The sequence below is a fragment of the Uloborus diversus genome, chromosome 1 (genome assembly GCF_026930045.1).
Source record: "Uloborus diversus isolate 005 chromosome 1, Udiv.v.3.1, whole genome shotgun sequence".
In the NCBI taxonomy this organism is placed as follows: domain Eukaryota; kingdom Metazoa; phylum Arthropoda; class Arachnida; order Araneae; family Uloboridae; genus Uloborus; species Uloborus diversus.
In genome coordinates this window covers 25,031,603-25,044,955 of record NC_072731.1, presented here as the reverse complement: position 1 = coordinate 25,044,955, position 13,353 = coordinate 25,031,603, and the positions used below count along the sequence as shown (strand labels likewise).

At 33.2% G+C, this 13,353-nt stretch overlaps 1 protein-coding gene across 1 annotated transcript in view; it reads left to right on the top strand.

The window, feature by feature from the left end:
• The window catches only part of LOC129234491 (ubiquitin carboxyl-terminal hydrolase 30-like), a 57,796-nt gene that overhangs the window by 29,810 nt on the left and 14,633 nt on the right, over window positions 1-13,353 (top strand). The window contains exons 4-6 of the mRNA XM_054868488.1: window positions 3,707-3,805; window positions 5,798-5,932; window positions 10,855-10,914. Coding sequence (XP_054724463.1) covers window positions 3,707-3,805; window positions 5,798-5,932; window positions 10,855-10,914 — 294 coding nt within the window. The remainder of the gene's footprint in view (window positions 1-3,706; window positions 3,806-5,797; window positions 5,933-10,854; window positions 10,915-13,353) is intronic.

Genomic DNA, 13,353 nt, shown 5'->3' with positions numbered 1-13,353 from the left:
AAATTAAAATACAGTATATCAAAAATAATCGCTTGGATAATATAAGTTAATAATAATTTGATTATTTCAATAGCCATTTAAAACTGGGAATTTGAAGTTTAGGTTACCCCCTATGCCTCATAACGTTTGAGGAAACAGTCTAATTTAAACCTAACCTTTGTGCCAGGATTTATTATTTTCATGTCTCGTTTTTTAAATTTAACAACGTGTCTTTCAAATTTGAATAGCTTAAAAAATGCTAACATTAGAACCTATGAGAAAATTCGAATTCCATATGAATAGGTGGTTCTGCTTCAAACCAATTTTAACTGAAAGATTCTAATTCCGGAAATGTGCAAAAAAAATTTTTTAATTGGTACATATTATTTGTTGATACAGATTTTTTAAAAAGAAATTCAATTCATGTAAACATTTTGGACATTTCATATTCCTCTCAAAAACATGGTGAAATAAATTAGCTTTTATTCTCAAGACTTTTAAATTTTGTTAGTCCTTGCAGACAGTTTCAGAACTGTCATGGGTTTAAGTGAAGATGGCATGCACAATATGTGCTGAGCATGCTGTTGTGGGTTGTACTTTTCAAAAGTTTCTTAGGAAAAGGCAACATGAACAAATAATGAAGCACTGTTTGCTTTAAATTTTTATCTTCATCTATTGCCAAGTATGCAAAAAACTCCTTACTTTTCTCTTCAAATAAAAACTCAAAAGTAAAAATGAAAGAAAACTTAAAAAAAGGGTGATAACAAGTTTGTCTTGACAAGGAATGTAAAATAACATAGAAACAGTATTCTAAAAATGGTATGTACTGTAAATGTAGGCGGTGCCAGACGTCCCGTTTTTCAGACAAAACCCCAGTGTCCTGGCCTGTTTACTTCATGTCCCGGAAAGAATAAATTTTATCACGCATGACCAAAAAAGTCTAAAAATAATTAACTGGGGAGGATTATCTAGGATAGATGCTCCAGTTGCCAAATCGATTCACTCCACTTTAAAAAAAAAAAATCTTTATTTCTGCTTTCATGGTGCTTACCGTATATACTCGCGTATAAGTCGAGAAATTTTGTCCAAAAAATGAGATCAAAGGAAGGGGGGTCGACTTATACGCGGGTCAAATTTTCCGAAATTTTTTTTCCGATCAACGAGAGCTGGGAAGCTACGAGAAATGCCGATGTGCGGTTACAGGTAGTTGCTGATAAGTTGATCGTGTGAAAAAGTAAACTTATTCAAAAATAATAACTTAAAAAACCTAAATAATACACATAAATAAAGATAATTTTATTCTTCTTTATTAAGGATCAAATCAGCAATTAACAAATATCGTGAAACATATGAAAATATTTATCGTCAACAGTCACGCCATTCAGACTGGGAGTGCGTTCCACGAGCACGACCGGGAGCGACCGGTTAGTGAATCATGTGACAGCTAATGATCACATGCTCAAATCAACCACTCAACTGCTTAGAATGGTAACCGCTGCGGTAACCGGTTGATCATAGAACGCCGCGGTTAGTAACTGATTACTTACCGGTTTACCGGTGAGATTCGTCGAACGCAACCTCTGATATCATTGACGATTCTGCAGCCGCCGATGTATACGATGACGCGGTGATGACGGAAGCGGACTTTAATGAACTTTTTTTTTGCGTCCGACTCGGAATCCGAGTTTGAAGGCTTTTAGAAATGTTTTCCTATTTAATTCCTATTTTATTTGTAAATAAATGTGTTCATTATTTTGAAATTTCTTTGAAAATAATTCGCGATGTTTTTGGAAAGTATGGGGGTCGACTTATACGCGGGTTTTAGATTTTTTCTGGATTTTTTCTCTGAAAAAGGGGGGGTCGACTTATACGTGAGATCGACCTATACGCGAGTATATACGGTAATCGATGCTTGGAATGTGAATTTATATTAAACTTTTGGTTCAGTACATTTCTGATCCTGCGATGGCAAAAAATGTAACATGAGGGCCCATTCACTCCTATGGATAACACTGTCGCCTTCATCACTTTTCTAGACTTTTTGTTTTATGGAGTTAATCGATTTGGCAAGTGAAGCATCCAATTGTCATTCACAACATAGACTTAAAAAATGTCAGATTAGCTTGTGAGAATTTTTACAAGATTAAAACCAAAGAGACTTTCTAAAAAAGTCCTTTCCAATGGAAATTATATATAAATATTGTTCAATTTTTATTCCTCATTCAAAGTGTTTCTTCTCACTAAAATAACTTAAAAATCTTAACATACAAGAAGTAAAATTTTTAAATTTATCTGCTTGTGTCACTTCTTATTACCCTTGTTTTAGGTGTATAATTAGTAATCATTTACTCAAAGCATTGTGAATGAACTGTCCTTTAAAAAACTCTTTAGCCAGGAGTTTGTACCCTTTTAAATACTCGTGATGCTGTGTGTGTGGGGGGGGGGGGGTCATTCCGGTGTCCAGGTTGAACATTTCAGAAATCTGGCAAGCCTATGTAAATGTATTTTACTTGCTGCAATTTGTCAACCATTAAGCTGATATCTGCTCTATTTCTCTTGCAGTGTTGAGTTAGAGATTTTACTTAATTGTTTTAATTTTATGATTAATATAATTTTGATTCAATAGTTTTCATCATTTTCTTACTTTGTATGCTGTTTTTTTTTTTTTTAATCTCAGTAGAGCTAAAAAATGTGTCAAATAAAAAGCAGAATATTAGTTTTTGAAATATTTGTCCTGGTTAATTTTTATTATTGGTAAAAATTGGCACAGTTGTAACAATTAAATTTTCAATCTCATAAAAATTTTGATCATACTTTTTTTCTTAAAAAGCTTTTTGCTGTATGTCTTTGCGAAAACTGAGCAGCTGTGCACCTTCTAATCTACTGTATGTCATATCATGTGCTGTAGTTATCACAGGAGCGTGCACAGTGGGGGGGGGGGGGGAGAGAGAAGGGACGCCTATTGGCCCCCGCCCCAGCCTGAAGGAGGCCCAATATTTTAAAAACTAAGGGTATAATATAGGGATAAACACTATGGAGGGGGGCCCGGAAAAGTCATTTGTGACGGGCCCCGAAATTTCTGTGCACGCCCCAGAGTTATCAAACCTCTTTCCAAATATTCTTGCCTAAAAATCCAGGAGGAAGTAATGCCATGAAGTCATTTTTCTCCAGTACATCTTTTAATATTTAGAATTACAGGTTTGATTGTGCTCCAGAGAAAATCGAGGTTTTCAGAATTTTTGTGATTTATGATCCATAAGTTTCATCATGTTTTATAATTTTTGTGAGTCTTGCGTCACTGTTCAGATTTGGAATTTATGTAGTAAGTAAAGAAGTTGTGCCTTTTTTTTATCAATGGTTTTCTGAAGAAAGGTAGATAAACAAGTGGCAAGGTACTTTATTGATCTTTAAGTAATTAGTAATACAAGGGGAAAGAGAAAGAAAATGAGCTATAGATGTAATAGTCTTATTTTACTGTGGCTATTTTCAGTATTTTTGAATTCTGGTCACAATCGCCCCTGAAAGTTGACTCTAATAATAATAATATTACCTTTCTATCGTTATATTACTTCAACTGAAAAAGAAATATTGCTTGGTTTTTTTAAAATTAAGAACTTATTTATTTATGCTCCTGATGTGTTGTTATAACAATAACTATTCATTGACTCTATTTTTGCCTTAAATACTAAAATTATTAATGATATAAATGAAATGTACATTTTTGCAGGATGCTCATGAGCTTTTTCATGTATTAACAACTACGATAGAGGAAGAATTGATGGCGCGAAAACCTGTGTTGTCTCTGTTAGATGCTGGAAAATTAGAGGTATATTTCTGGGTATTTTTTATATGCTTGAAATTTATTTGTTTACTTATTTTACATGCAACAAAAGGTATTGAACTTGTAACTAGAGGGTCTTGGGTCTGGTGTTAGCCGATTTGGCTATTCTTCGTGGTCACAAAGTCCTCCAAATTCCTATTCCAAAGCAATACCTTTCGAGGGTGCTGGATCAGGTTTCTTGACTCCTGGTGCAGATCAAAAACCAGAAATCTCTTCAGGGTCCCATCAAACTGGTTAAACCACATGTAGTGGTAGGTATGGAAAGCCATAGAGCAAGGTTTCCCAAACTTCAGACCTCTGCCCACCCCCTCCAGAAAAATTACAAATTTCACAGACCCCCCCCCCCCCCCCCCCACCTTCCCCCAGCGTGCGCAAAAAAAAAAAAACTCTTAATTTGAATTCCGAATTCAATTCAAATTATGTTTTTCGCAATCACGAGTTGCGACAAGACCCTACTGATTAGAGTTATTGTTTCCAGAAATGCCCCCCCCCCCCAAGAATTCCCTCCTCCTGGGTGGTTACATGTGTATAGTTGTGTGTGCAGGCTTACGTGTGTGCACGTAGGCGTGTGTATGTGTGTAAAGGCGTGCGCGCGTAGGAGAGTGTGTATGAGCATGCGTGTGTAGGAAGGACATGGACGCCACCGCCCGGTAAAAGTGAATTCCGGTGGACAGTGCTCAGGACCAGCCGTGCCGCCACCAGTGGACGGTGGTGCTGCAGCCCTGATCCAAGCTGAAAAAGGAACCGTAACGTCAAGGACTGTCAAATGAGAACAATAAGCAATCGTGATTTCTCAAAAAAAATATTGGTTTGACACAGTGTTAAATCTATTTTTTTTCCTAATATATTTTTACTCTTTTTTCCCCAGTAAATTTATTTATTCATTGTTCTGTATATTTTTCAAAGCTCTTGTCTGGTTTCTTCATTATTATTTTGAGTTATGGAAGTAAAATTATATTTGAAATTCAATAAGGAGTAAAAATGCTACCACCAAATTTTTTACAACAAATTTACTAAAAAAATGAACTTTTGAAGTTAGTGAACAAAACACTGTTAGCCTAGTTTAAGTGTATTAAGTCATGTACACAAAATTAATTACTGTGTAATGTGTTGAATTCCGAGGGGGGAGTTGGGCTGCTGCGTCCTGCATATATTTAAACAAGAATTTTTTTATTCCTCATAAATATTCCTCCAGGGGTCTGTGGACCACAGTTTGGGAATCTTTGCCCTAGAGTATGTATCCTGAGGAAAACATAGTTGAGTGCAGCTACTCTACACCATTTCCAACGATGCATAATATGCTCTTGTACATTGCTTATGACCTGTCACGTAAGCACATTTCTGCACTTGATTGACATGTAGTTTGAAACAATTCATCAAGAGATCATAAAATGGCTAACAATGAAGAAATTGGTGACAAACATGGTAAAAAAATAATGTTGAAAAATAAATAAATCAACAGTATTTGCTATTCTGTCCTGTTGAATAACAAGCAAGCACATACTTTGCCACCATAATATGTCAGAGATAAAATATTCTTACTCTTTACTGACTGTCAGTGTGACAATCCTTCTTTGAGGTTAACTGACTGCATGTTCATAGGATTAACTTAAAGATTATTCAAAGGGGACTGAGTTTCAAGACTTATCATTGCTAAGTAGCTCATCTGTAGGTAACTCTATATATGATAGGGGAGAAAGTCCTGTAGGATATCAGCCTACAATGGACTGTTTTTGCAAATTTTTTAATAGTAAGTTTTTTCATTTTGATTTCCTTTGGCAGGTTTTTTGGGAAAAAGTGAAATTTTAAAACTAAGTCAATACCTCAAAAAGGCTTTAAAAAATCTTTGTCTGTTTTGCACCATATTAGTCCTAAAAATTGCCAAATCAAACCTTTAAAATTAATACTTATTATTATTCTTGTTATTTTGCTTTGAAAAATATTTGTATTAAACTACAATTTCCTCTTTCTTTCAAGAATACCCAAAAGGAAGAAAATAGTAGCAGATCTGAAAAATCATTCGTGTCAAAACAAAGCTCATCTTCAAAAGTAGCATCACCTCTTGCTGGATTGTTAGTTAGTGAATTAAAATGTAATTCTTGTAATTCAAAGGTTAGTAAGAAAAGTAGTGTTTTTTGTTTGTTCATGCTAATTTGTTAGATATTCTGGAAAATTGTGTTTGTTGCTTATTTTTTGCACATAAAGATTGATTTTAAAAAATTGAGATGGACTTATTTGAAATTGATTTGTACTTAATTAAAAATTTTCCTTAATATTATTTCTGTTTTAATGAAGGGTATTTCGGTTTGCAAGAAATAATAGCTAATTTAGCAAAGGTGAAATTTATTTATTTAGCACCTGTATTAATTACTCAATTATCACTGTTTTGAGGAGTATTATAGTTGAGTATGGCACAGAATTTGTCTTATTAGCTTATTGACCAAAGTTGAATAAATCTTTACGGCAATAGAGATAAAAATTTGCCGAAAATAAAGAAATGGATGCATGTGCCACCAAAAGTTACTAATGAAAATTGTTTAGACAAAATGTGCAGAACAGGAAATTTAATTTTGTGGGATCCCAGACTTATTTTCCAATTATTCTGACATATAAATAGTCAAGTTTTGTTTAATGTCTAAATTTCATTTTTAGCAACCAGTTGAATTCTCTGTTTTTTACTTTCTCCAACTTATATAAGTGTAGGATTTACTTTACAACATATCTATGACAAAATATCTCACCGATAAAAGTATGATTATTATCTTCCCATTTTGGATAAGTTATTGGAGAATAAATAGAAGACTTAACTCTACTTCATCGACATATGAGACAGTGAGAAGCAAAGGGATGAGAGTGGACTGTTTTAAGTTTCGAGTAAAACGTGTTTAAAGATCAGATGCTAGGTAGGCTTTCATTGAAATTTTTTTCTAAATCATGCTATACAGCAGCACCTACCAGGGCTACTAGTACAATCTCTTGTCCCAAGACAGAGGAAAGGTTCATCTACCATTTCAAATTTTTAATTTAGCCACTTGCATCCCTTTGCTTCTCACTATCTCATATGATTTTTTTATGCTCATAAGCAGTGCAAGCTAGCAGTTATGTTTATGTATTACACATATATAGCCTTGCATTACTGAAACTTGTGCCAATGTGCTTAAAAATGCTTGAATTACTGATACTCTTAGCAACCAATTTAGATGCATACGGCATATGTTGCAGTGATAAATCCATAAAACTTCTAAAATTAGTAAAATTAAAAATAACAACGTTAAATTACACAAAATTGCAGATTGCTGTATACACGTGTTTTGGCGTAACAACCAACCGCTTTTTCAATACAAAATAAAATAAAATAATACAAAAGCTAAAATGAATTTTGGCTTTTGTTGGATATCATTCATAAACCCACTTTTTTTCCATTGAAAAAGGGGTTCCTTGTAACCCTGAAACACATGTATGCAATAAATTGCAATTTTGTACAATTTAACCTTATTTCTTATTTTACTTTTTAAAAACAAAGGTATTTATTCTACTTTTTAAAACTTCTGTTTATCTTTAATAGAAACAGATTTACTTGGACTATTTACAAGAATGTTTTTTTAGAAACTGCATTCATCTTGAGTAACATATATAGTAAGATTTAATAATAAAAAACAATTCTTGATATTTGCTGTAATGTGTATGAAAAACTATCATAATTATTTGCTCCAAAATATGAATAAAATGAATAATTTGTGTTTATCTTGATTTTTGATTCCTTGTGTTATTCTTGTAAAGTCTTTTGACTTCTGTGTGTTATGCTGGTAGAAATTTTTATCAAGATGGGATGGTAAAACTTAGGTTAAATTTTTCATATTTTTAGAAGAGCATATTTTAATCAATATTAAACAGTTTACTAGTATATTTTATAGCAGCAAACTCATTCACCAGGGGTGCCCCCTGGGGGGGGGGGGGGGGGTCATGGTGCAGATTGCACCATTAAAATTTTAGGGGGGTGTTTTGAGGGGTATTTTTCACTTTTTCAGGAGGGTCTTCGCAATATTAGTGAGGGGGTTGGCACCCCTGCATTCACATAGTTAATAGCTGGCTTAATTCAGATTTAGCTTTTTTAAAACTGAGTAAATATATAATCAAAATAAAATTCATCTAATTAGGAATTAAAAATTGATTAATGAAACAAACATTTCTTAGAGCTAATGTTTAATGAAATTGGTTAAGAAAGAAGGTCATTATTGTTGAATTCCAAATGTAAACAATATTTATCTTTATACTTATTATTTAAAGAAGGAGGAGGCATTTTAAATTTGGAAAATTTATGTTTTTCCATGTGAGTGTGGTTTATGTGCGTTTTTTGTGTAATTTTCATTTAATAGTATATGCACTTTGCCCCTTGAAAAATTTGAAATATCAAATCTGTCTAGATACAATTTTGGAAAAGAGACAGTGGTTACATGAAATTTTAAAACATCTCTCTCAAAAAGTAAGTCACAAAATACAGAAATCACTCTTCTTACTGTCTGTGACGAGTCATTATTTTCATTATAGCCCAGTCAATAAAGGTTTCGTATCGCAAATAATTTAGGGAAAGCTAAATTTTTGTAGGATGTTAGCACATAAAGTACACACTAAAAAACACAAATTCCCAACCCCCACTCCTCTTGCTTTTCTCCCCATCCCTTCCGAAACATTGCAAGAGCAGTACTATGATTATACGTTTATCGTGTTGCAACAATATTAAGAGAAAGCGGATTTTTGCAGGGTGTTAGCACTTAAAATATACACTAAAGAAACACAAAGTCCCGACCCCTTCCCTCTTGCTCCCCCCCATCCACCAAACCTTCTGAAAAATTGCAAGAGCAGACTATGATTATACGCTTACAGCTAATAAATTAATGATGTTAATGGGGAGTTGCTTTTTTTATTTCACTCCTAACAATATTATAAACCAGTGGTGCCCAACCTGTAGCCTGCGGGACACATCCGGCCCGCGAAGCTGATCCACGTAGCTCGCTGTTTTGTGAAATGTTACTACTCGAAGAGCCTGATTAATGACAATGTTCGAAACTTGGAGCCAAATATTTAGAATTAGATTTATAAAAAACAGGTTGCATTTAACAAAAGAAGCATCAAGTGATGGTAACAAAAATTTGTTTGCAATTTTAATTCCTATTTCGTATTATCCCATGTCATTTAGAAAAGAGTAAAACATTTTGAAATTTTACATGTGCTCCAGCCTGCAAGAACTAGTACGATCTGCGGCCTTTGGGAAGAAAAAGATTGGGGACCACTGTTATAAACAAATAATGTTACATTCACTTTTTATGTAGTACTCAGTTTCACCGTTTTACTAACTTAATCACATACAGAAAACTCACTACAAAAAACGAAAAGTAAATTCAACAAACAATAGCTTTTTATCATTACATATTGGGAAGAAATGTGTAGTCATTTAGTTGAAATGGAGCAACAATGTAATTACTTTCACTTTAAGGTTTTACAACCAAAATGCAATATTTTGTTACAAAAGTTTATAGCTCGTTTATGTTGCTGATAGTCTACAGAATGATGTTTGGTCCGAAAATATTGTTATCTTAGTTCGATTGCACGTCAATGTGTGGACACTGTGTAGTGGAATGCACTGTAACAATATTTTCAGACCAAACCAACGAAATATTAGAAGATGACCCCTTATAAAAGACTAAAAAATAATAACCAAAAGTAATGCTAAACATTAATAATATCTGCTGTAAGGATAATCAGTTGAAATATACTATTCTTGATTTATTTAATGCAAGACTTAAATAGTTAGCCAAACATTGACATTATTTTGTAGACTACTGTAGGCAACACAAACGAACTATAAACTTTTGTGACAAAATATTGTATTATGGTAGTAAAACTTAAAGTGAATGTCATTATATTGCTGCTCCATTTCAACTAAATGACTATCATTATATTATTACCTATAAATTTTGTCCAAACATTTCTTCCCAAGACGTAAAGATAAAAAGCTTTAATTAGTTGAAGTTACTTTTTGTAGTGAGTTTTATGTATTAGATTAAGTTATTAAAATGGTGAAACTGAGCTATCTAAATAAAAAGTGTATGTAATATAATTTGTTTATAAGAGTGGTCCCCAACATTTTCTTCCCGAGGGCAGCAGATCATGCTAAAATCGTTCTCGCAAGCTAGAGCACATATTAAATTTCAAAATATTTCTAAATGAAATGGGAAAACACAGAAAAAGAAAGAAAATTGTAAATAAATAATTATTGTCATGCTTTGTTTGTTAAATGCAGCCTGTTTTTCAGAAATTTATTTCTAAATATTTGGCTCCAAATTTGTAAGATTGTCTTTAATTGCACTCTTTGAGTTGTAACATTTTTACAAAACAACGGACCACACGGATCAGCTTCATGGGCTGGATGTGTCCCCTGTGCCGTAGGTTGGGCACCACTGGTTTAAAATATTGTTAGGAATGAAATAAAAACTGGCATTCCCCAGTAACATCAAAAATTTTTGAGCTGTAAGCATATAATCATAGTACTGCTCTTGCAATTTTTCGGAAGGGTTGGCGGATGGGGGGAGCAAAAGGGGTGGGGGTCGGGATTTTGTGTTTCTTTAGTGTATATTTTAAGTACTAACATCTTGCAAAAATCAGCTTTCTCTTAATTAGTTGCGACACGAAAAGCGTTTAATCATAGTACTACTCGTGCAATGTTTTGGAGGGGGTGGGGAAAAAAGCAAGAGGGGTGGGGGCCGAGACTTTGTGTTTTTTAAGGGTATACTTCATGTGCTAAGCCTATTTTTTACCTTCATTGACTAGGCTATTAAAGCAATGCCAAATTGGTATGTTGAAGGAAGTTCAATATGGTAACATAAAAGTGAATCTTAAACTATGACTTATACAGACACTTGTTTATGAATCTATTTTATTGACAAAAAATGATGGGGAATATGCAGTGTTGTATGATATGTACTCTCAAACATCGTGAAAAACATGTATATTAATTTCTGTCTTCATATTTTCAGTACCCAACAAGATGTGATAGTTTTGATAGTATATCTCTTGGGATCCCATCTTCTCATTATGTGAGTATTTTCCAAAAATAACTTCTATATAAAGCGCTATTTCACAACTAATGTACATAAAAGTAAAAAGATAACTCTATTGCTGATAGTATTACTAAATTTAATGCAAGACAATACATTGACTTGAAAACAGTTTTGTGTCCCAATTTCAAAAATATCTGTAAAGGTACAGTAGGCAGTCGGCAACTGGTGGACTGCAAAAACTAGTCAATTCGCGATAACTCTAAGTCTGATAACTTGAATATTACTATAACTCAAAGTTTTTATCAAGTCCTGACTCCTTTGTCTTAAATTCCATGTCAATTATTCTCAATATCTTAAAGTTAACTTCCTTTAAACTCGAACTTTTTTCAAAGATGACTCGAAATTTATTTCGAAAGAACGAAAAAAAACCGACAAGAGAGAATTGATTATGAGAGAAAAGTTAATTCAATTTCACTTGCAATTCCTACACAATAGACCTCTAAAGCAAGAAGAGCACCTGTTGAGCCAGTGCGATAAAGGAGTTACATGTACGGAAATGAGTATTTTCGTTTGTTGTACTGTACTGTTTACATTTAGACATGTTGCTGAACTACGAATCTGCTTTTAAGTTGTCAACTAACTGATTGTGTACCTTTATTCAAAGGCTCACCTAAGTTAAGATGCGCTCCCCTTCATTCTTTAGTTTGATCATTTGAAGATAAGTTCCTGAGAGACAGAGTGAGTTTCCTTTACGATTAAAGATTTTTACAAATACTCTGTCAGTGATATAAAAGAAAAAGAGAAACTTCTAAAGTGGTAGAATCCATGTAGCCGAATTTAAAATGAATGAAAGTGTGCAGCTTTCCTGAAGAAATATCAGCTCTATTCAAGTGGTTTCAGCAGAATCAAAATCATGCTTTAGATTTTTTTCTCTCAATATTTTTGATTAAACTCTGCATATTATACTTAAAATTTTTTAAGTTCTGTAATTTTGTCTGTTATGTGTACATATTAATTAAAATATTCGATGGTTTTTAATATTAAAATATCGATAACCAAAACTAGTGATAAGTCGTACTTCCAATAAGTCAAAGTTTTTCGTTGGTCCCTTTAGATTCGAGTTATTGCGAATTGACTGTATTTTGAAAGTATAATTTATGCAAATAAATTATTTTAGAATATTCTTCTGTTCATAACAATACTTTTGGATGCATAAATTACTTTTAAACATTCTGTTGATAACTACTTTTGTGCATCACCTTCGCCATTTTTTTTAATATACCATAGTTAGGGCAAACCTAACCTGGCAGCACTGTGAAGGCTGCCTGGATTCTAATCACGATGCTGCCAGCTTAGGTTTGCCCCAACTAGTTTTTTAAGTTCTAGTTTTCAGGTCATCATGTTTTCTAAATTAGAATTGATGCCATTTACTTGGCTATCAGGTTAGTTTCAGTTACTTTTGGGATACTATTGAAGAACAAATGTTGCTCAATATCTACGGTGACCACATTTGACTTTTTTGCTTTAACTGCCGTGTGTATTGTGAACCTCACTTGCTAAATCTCAAGACCGTAAATGTAATTTCTCCTGTTCATTTTTGAATACAAATAGGTCTATTGATTGTCTTTAATGTTTAGGGTCGACGATTGTCTTTAATTTGGGAGCGAAAATAAAAAGTAAGGCATATATTTTTTAGTCTGGACCTCAGTGAAATTTTTTCAAAAGTTTCCAGACCACACTTAAAATTACTTGCTGACCCCTATGTACAGTAGTAGAAATACAGTGAAACCTCATTATTATGTCACCTTTCAGACTTGCTATGAAATGTTGTTATAAATGGTGCAACATTTTAATCCAGAATTTCTTCAAAATTCATAACTAAGAAAAAACTTATAATACAATTTTTAAATAAGAGATAACTTAAACTATACAAAAAAAAATTGATTTTCTTTAAAATTTCACACTAAAATACCTTATGAAAAGAAGTTGCTTGTAAAATGAATTACAATTTAAGATTTGTCTATGTATTGTATTTAAAAAGTCAAAATCCTCTTCAGCAAAATGAAGGTTTGCTAGACGTTGGTTGTTGGCTGTACAAAAATTTTAAAAGCTGCTGAAACTCGAAATGTAGTATGATATGTAGTTTAAATATAAAAAAATAGGCATTATGAGCTTTTATTTTTCTGGAAATTATTTTCCTATAGGAGGTTGTGATGAAAATTAGCATCATCGACTGTTTTTGACAGTGATAGTGCCATGCAATATTTTGCACGCAGAGGTTGGATTTAGTGCATGGGGGCAGCCAGAGAGGGGCAATTGCCCCTCCCTGCAAAAACGTATTACATTTTTAGGACTTCAATTTCAAGAAAATTAGCAGGGGCGCTGTATAACTGCATTTTTCCTTACAACTGACCTTAAATATCATTAAAAATATATTTTTTTTTGAGGGGGTGGGGGGTTTGGGAGACTTTAATT